The sequence below is a fragment of the Notolepis coatsorum genome (assembly GCF_963971535.1).
Source record: "Notolepis coatsorum genome assembly, chromosome: 3".
Taxonomy (NCBI): Eukaryota; Metazoa; Chordata; class Actinopteri; order Aulopiformes; family Paralepididae; genus Notolepis; species Notolepis coatsorum.
The window spans coordinates 111,872,487-111,880,053 of NC_140167.1; the positions used below are offsets into that span (position 1 = coordinate 111,872,487).

General features: G+C 45.3%; 1 protein-coding gene across 1 annotated transcript in view; it reads right to left on the reverse strand.

Moving 5' to 3' along the window:
• The window catches only part of pou1f1 (POU class 1 homeobox 1), a gene marked incomplete at both ends in the record, with an annotated part of 23,956 nt that continues 16,389 nt past the window's right edge, over nucleotides 1-7,567 (reverse strand). The window contains 4 exons of the mRNA XM_084311346.1: nucleotides 1-208; nucleotides 3,291-3,351; nucleotides 4,061-4,225; nucleotides 4,463-4,720. Of these exons, the coding sequence (XP_084167472.1) occupies nucleotides 1-208; nucleotides 3,291-3,351; nucleotides 4,061-4,225; nucleotides 4,463-4,720 (692 nt within the window). The remainder of the gene's footprint in view (nucleotides 209-3,290; nucleotides 3,352-4,060; nucleotides 4,226-4,462; nucleotides 4,721-7,567) is intronic.

The following is a 7,567-nucleotide window of genomic DNA, read 5'->3' on the forward strand; positions in this document are numbered from 1 at the left end:
CTACCTGCTGTTGGGACTTTCTTTGCACAGGTAGGAGCTGAGGTGAAGGCTGGTCCTGACCCGTTTCTCCCGTTGCCGCCGGTTACAGAACCACACTCGCACCACCTCTTTCTCCAGGTGGAGGCCCTCGGCCATCCGCACAATCTCCTGGGATGATGGCTTACTCTTCTCCACAAAGCTACGCTCCAGAGCCTCTTTAGCTCCCAGACTGTAGCAGGGGAGAGGAGAGGAGAGGACAAGGAGGGGAGGGGACAGGATATGAGAGAGGAGAGGAGAAGGAGGGGAGAGGACATGACAGGATGGGACAGGAGAGGAGAGGAAAAGAGATACATTTTAGAAAACAGCTATTTGGTAGTCAGATCTGCTACTTTAGTCGTCAGATATTTGTCACTTTGTTGTTGCTTAACAATTAATCTCCCTTGGACAGCTGGACTGCCTTCCATATATTAATGTTGGACATTACGTTGTATAAAATAGTAATGAAATGGTAAATAAATGATGCATTTATATAGCACTTTTATCCAAAACGCTTTACCATTTGTTCCTCATATTTTACCCATTTACTCATGCATTCACACACAGAGGGCAGAGGCAACCATGCAAGGTGCCAACCTGCAGGTGTCTTGCTTTTGGAGGTGGTTAACCTTTGCCTACATGTTGTAGTGTGGTTTTGTTTTGGAGGTGGTTAACCTTTGCCTACATGTTGTATTGGCACCAAAACCACCCTCACCAGATCCGGACCCATCACACTCACCATCAATGACTCCACCATCACCCCCTAGTCCGAAACCTTGGTGTCCTCCTCGACCCCACCCTCTCATTTGACCCCCACGTCCGCTCCATTGTAAAAACATCATACTTTCACCTACGCAACATTGCTAAAATCTGTGACTGCCTCTCCCCCCCTGCTGCTGAATCCCTTATACACGCCTTCATCTCCTCCCGCCTGGACTATTGCAACTCCCTCCTCACTGGCATCACCTCCCGCTCCCTCCATAAACTGCAAATGGTCCAAAACTCAGCCGCCCGCCTCCTCACTAACACCTGGTCCCGCGAACACATCACTCCTGTCCTCCACTCCCTCCACTGGCTCCCGATCAAACACTGCATAAACTTTAAAACACTACTCCTCACCTTCAAAGCCCTCCACAGCCTGCCCCCCCCCCCCCCCCTACCTGACTGATCTTCTTCTTCCCTACCGCCCCACCCGTTCCCTCCGGTCCTCCGCCACTGCCTCCCTCACTGTCCCGACATCCAAACTCAAAAACGTTGGTGATCGGGCCTTCTCTCGCACTGCACCCCGACTCTGGAACTCCCTCCCTCAGTCCATCAGAGACTCCCCTACACTCTCCACCTTCAAAGCTCTCCTCAAAACCCACCTGTTCTCCCTTGCCTTCAACCCCCCCCCCCCCCCCACCCATACCCCCCCCACCTCCAACCTGATTGATGTCTGTCTCCTGTCGCTCCGTCTTTTTGTGCTATCCCATGCTGTCTTCCCCTGTTCCCCCCATGGTCTCATGTTCCTTTTGTTTTTGTTTCTTTGTTTTTGTTTCTTTGTTTTTACTTTGTTCCCAACTACTGTCAGCGACTTCGGGTCATTGAGAAGCGCTATATAAATTAAATGAATTATTATTTATTATTAGTGTGGTTTTGTTTTGGAGGTGGTTAACCTTTGCCTACAGTACATGTTGTGGTGTGGCTTTGTTTAGGAGGTGGTTAACCTTTGCCTACATGTTGTGGTGTGGTTTTGTTTTGGAGGTGGTTAACCTTTGCCTACATGTTGTGGTGTGGTTTTGTTTTGGAGGTGGTTAACCTTTGCCTACATGTTGTGGTGTGGTTTTGTTTAGGAGGTGGTTAACCTTTGCCTACAGTACATGTTGTGGTGTGGCTTTGTTTAGGAGGTGGTTAACCTTTGCCTACATGTTGTGGTGTGGTTTTGTTTTGGAGGTGGTTAACCTTTGCCTAGATGTTGTAGTGTGGTTTTGTTTTGGAGGTGGTTAACCTTTGCCTAGATGTTGTAGTGTGGATTGAAACGTTTTGGTTTTGTGACCCCGTGTCTGCCGTTTGCTGCCTGTCTAAAGCTACTGTACCTAGCTTCCCAGCTCACTCAGAACCCGGCCAGAACTTTGACCATGGGACTCTGTATGTAAGCTAACAGCTTTGCATCCACTACACTCCTGACAAGTATTTCATAATGTACAAGAATCCTAACTATCCCTTTAACATAATGTTACACACTTGGCTGATACAGATAGGCTACTATCTTATCTAATGTTACACACTTGTCTGGTACAGATAGGCTACTATCTTATCTAATATTACACACTTGTCTGGTACAGAGATAGACTACTATCTTATCTAATATTACACACTTGGCTGATACAGATAGGCTACTATCTTACCTAATGTTACACACTTGGCTGATACAGATAGGCTACTATCTTACCTAATGTTACACACTTGGCTGATACAGATAGGCTACTATCTTACCTAATGTTACACACTTGTCTGGTACAGAGATAGACTACTATCTTATCTAATATTACACACTTGGCTGGTACAGATAGGCTACTATCTTACCTAATGTTACACACTTGTCTGGTACAGATAGGCTACTATCTTATCTAATATTACACACGTGTCTGGTACAGAGATAGACTACTATCTTATCTAATGTTACACACTTGGCTGATACAGATAGGCTACTATCTTACCTAATGTTACACACTTGTCTGGTACAGATAGGCTACTATCTTACCTAATGTTACACACTTGTCTGGTACAGATAGGCTACTATCTTATCTAATGTTACACACTTGGCTGATACAGGTAGGCTACTATCTTATCTAATATTGCACACTTGGCTGATACAGATAGGCTACTATCTTACCTAATGTTACACACTTGTCTGATACAGATAGGCTACTATCTTATCTAATGTTACACACTTGGCTGATACAGATAGGCTACTATCTTATCTAATGTTACACACTTGTCTGGTACAGATAGGCTACTATCTTACCTAATGTTACACACTTGTCTGGTACAGATAGGCTACTATCTTACCTAATGTTACACACTTGTCTGGTACAGAGATAGACTACTATCTTATCTAATGTTACACACTTGGCTGATACAGATAGGCTACTATCTTACCTAATGTTACACACTTGTCTGATACAGGTAGGCTACTATCTTATCTAATGTTACACACTTGTCTGATACAGGTAGGCTACTATCTTACCTAATGTTACACACTTGTCTGGTACAGAGATAGACTACTATCTTACCTAATGGTGGTTCTTCGTTTCCTCTTGCGTTCATTCATGCCCATCTTCTCATTGTATAAGGCTGAAGACCATCATGAAAAAGAACAAAGAACATAGTGTTTATCTTCTGTATCATTGGTGTGATATAGAAACCAATACAATCACTGCACCCACTAAAACGACTGCTGTTACAGCAGAAATATAGACAAAATTAAGCTTCTTACATACCCTGAATTATTCATCAACCCCCAAACCACCCACCCGCACTCACTCACACACACACACTCACACACACACACACACCCACACACACACACACACACACACACACACACACACACACACACATATATATACAAGCATGTACACACTCATACACACACATGCAACTCAAGAACACACAATGGTAGTAGTTGTGGTAGTGCATTTGAATAATACAAAAAAAGGCTTGCCCACTTTAAAGGACAAGTGTCCTGCATAAATCAAGTCAAGTCAAATATTCAGCCCAGGATGACTCACTGTCTGTCTGGCTGACTAAATTATTGTTTAACTGACTGATTGACTGGCTGACTGACTGAATGTTTAACTGTCTCACTGACAGAATGAGTGATTGACTGACTGACTGAATGAACAAGTGTTTGTCTGTCTGTCTGTCTGTCTGTCTGTCTGTCTGTCTGTCTGTCTGTCTGTCTGTCTGTCTGTCTGTCTGTCTGTCTGTCTGTCTGTCTGTCTGTCTGTCTGTCCATCTGTGTGACTGACTGACTGCCTTGCTGTCTAACTGTCAGCCTCACCCCCGGCCGTTTCTGCCTCCTCCAGCCACTTGGCCAGTATAGCCTTCAGCTTGCAGGCGTTCTTGAAGCTCAGTTGCAGGTTCTCAAAGCGACAGATGGTGGTCTGGCTGAACTCTGAGCCGTGCACTGCCGCCAGAGCCTCGCCCACGTTAGTCTGGGTGTAGCCTGCGGATGCAATGAATATGAAAAGACATCCAGTATATACAGACAGGTAAGGATAGGGAATACGCACGCACACGCACACACACACACATGCACGCGCGCACACACACACCTACACGAACACACACACACGCCACACACACACAGAGAGACAATGATTGTGTGTATGTAGGGTGCAAGGAGGTGTGTGTGTGTGTGTGTGTGCATGCACGTGTGATATATCTCTCATGTATAACTCACCCAGTTTGATCCTGCGCAGCTTGAAGTCGTTGGCAAACCTCTCTAGCTCTCGTATGTGGGGGGAGTCCATGGCGAGGGGGTCGTCTGGGGGCCGGCTGCTCCTCCTGTGGGGGTCTGTCTTTATCTCCCCCAGGCCTGGGCCTCCCGGAGCCTCATCAGAGAGAAGAGCCGGGGCCAGCGAGGATAAACCGTGGCTCAGGGCACAAGAGCCTCCAAGGCCATGGTCTGGAAACTTATACAGGCAGGGAGTCAAGGAACCTGGGCAGAGAGAGAGAGAGAGGGGCCTGAAACCTGACCACTCCTGACACCAAAGAAAGAAAGATTTAACAAAATACAGACTTGGGGACCACAGTCTTGAGATAGAAAAAGGAAGACATTCAAAAACCTGGTTACCCAGAGACCAAAGACTGACCACTGTGACCTCTAACTGTGTCATCACTGACCTCTAACTGTGTCATCACTGTGACCTCTAACTGTGTCATCACTGACCTCTAACTGTGTCATCACTGACCTCTAACTGTGTCATCACTGTGACCTCTAACTGTGTCATCACTGTGACCTCTAACTGTGTCATCACTGTGACCTCTAACTGTGTCATCACTGACCTCTAACTGTGTCATCGCTGTGACCTCTAACTGTGTCATCACTGACCTCTAACTGTGTCATCACTGACCTCTAACTGTGTCATCACTGTGACCTCTAACTGTGTCATCACTGACCTCTAACTGTGTCATCACTGTGACCTCTAACTGTGTCATCACTGACCTCTAACTGTGTCATCACTGACCTCTAACTGTGTCATCACTGTGACCTCTAACTGTGTCATCACTGTGACCTCTAACTGTGTCATCACTGACCTCTAACTGTGTCATCACTGACCTCTAACTGTGTCATCACTGACCTCTAACTGTGTCATCACTGACCTCTAACTGTGTCATCACTGACCTCTAACTGTGTCATCACTGTGACCTCTAACTGTGTCATCACTGTGACCTCTAACTGTGTCATCACTGACCTCTAACTGTGTCATCACTGACCTCTAACTGTGTCATCACTGTGACCTCTAACTGTGTCATCACTGACCTCTAACTGTGTCATCACTGACCTCTAACTGTGTCATCACAGACCTCTAACTGTGTCATCACTGACCTCTAACTGTGTCATCACTGACCTCTAACTGTGTCATCACTGTGACCTCTAACTGTGTCATCACTGTGACCTCTAACTGTGTCATCACTGTGACCTCTAACTGTGTCATCACTGACCTCTAACTGTGTCATCACTGTGACCTCTAACTGTGTCATCACTGACCTCTAACTGTGTCATCACTGTGACCTCTAACTGTGTCATCACTGACCTCTAACTGTGTCATCACTGTGACCTCTAACTGTGTCATCACTGACCTCTAACTGTGTCATCACTGACCTCTAACTGTGTCATCACTGACCTCTAACTGTGTCATCACTGACCTCTAACTGTGTCATCACTGACCTCTAACTGTGTCATCACTGTGACCTCTAACTGTGTCATCACTGACCTCTAACTGTGTCATCACTGTGACCTCTAACTGTGTCATCACTGACCTCTAACTGTGTCATCACTGACCTCTAACTGTGTCATCACTGACCTCTAACTGTGTCATCACTGTGACCTCTAACTGTGTCATCACTGTGACCTCTAACTGTGTCATCACTGTGACCTCTAACTGTGTCATCACTGACCTCTAACTGTGTCATCACTGTGACCTCTAACTGTGTCATCACTGACCTCTAACTGTGTCATCACTGTGACCTCTAACTGTGTCATCACTGTGACCTCTAACTGTGTCATCACTGTGACCTCTAACTGTGTCATCACTGACCTCTAACTGTGTCATCACTGTGACCTCTAACTGTGTCATCACTGACCTCTAACTGTGTCATCACTGACCTCTAACTGTGTCATCACTGACCTCTAACTGTGTCATCACTGTGACCTCTAACTGTGTCATCACTATGACCTCTAACTGTGTCATCACTGACCTCTAACTGTGTCATCACTGACCTCTAACTGTGTCATCACTGTGACCTCTAACTGTGTCATCACTGACCTCTAACTGTGTCATCACTGACCTCTAACTGTGTCATCACTGACCTCTAACTGTGTCATCACTGACCTCTAACTGTGTCATCACTGTGACCTCTAACTGTGTCATCACTGACCTCTAACTGTGTCATCACTGACCTCTAACTGTGTCATCACTGTGACCTCTAACTGTGTCATCACTGACCTCTAACTGTGTCATCACTGACCTCTAACTGTGTCATCACTGTGACCTCTAACTGTGTCATCACTGTGACCTCTAACTGTGTCATCACTGACCTCTAACTGTGTCATCACTGTGACCTCTAACTGTGTCATCACTGACCTCTAACTGTGTCATCACTGACCTCTCAGAAATAAAGACTGAAATGCATTTCCTTCTCTCATGTTCAAAATATGTTCAAATAAGGGAAACATATTACCCTAAGTTTACAGAAATATTTCCACATTAGCACCCGTTCAGAAACACAAATGAACACCAATACTTCTGTGAGAGAATGAGGGGTGCCTATTATTGGCAGCAAAATATGTAACTGCAGGCCACAGCCTCAGAGAGAGAATAGAGTAAACATGTGTACTATGTCTGTAACATGGTGTTTCAAATGTAGTGATCTGATTGTGTCTAAATACTGGATATATGCAGAGCTGCTGTAAGGTTCTTGTTATGTATCTGATTAGATTTATTTTTACACTGCTGTTTTATGTTTAATTCATTAATTTGGTTTGTTTTACTTGCAATGCTTTGGCAACACAAAATTATATTATCCTGCCGATAAAGCTCATTATATTTTCCAGTCCAGATTCTCTCTCACACAATCCAAGTAGTATTTCACTGAGTAAAAGTATTGCATTTGAATTTGAGAGAGAGAGAGGGAGAGAGAGAGAGAGAGACAGACACACACAGAGATACAGAGAGAGAGAGAGAGAGAGAGACAGAGAGACAGAGGGAGAGAGAGAGAGAGAGACACACACACAGAGATACAGAGAGAGAGAGAGAGAGAGAGAGAGAGAGAGAGAGAGAGA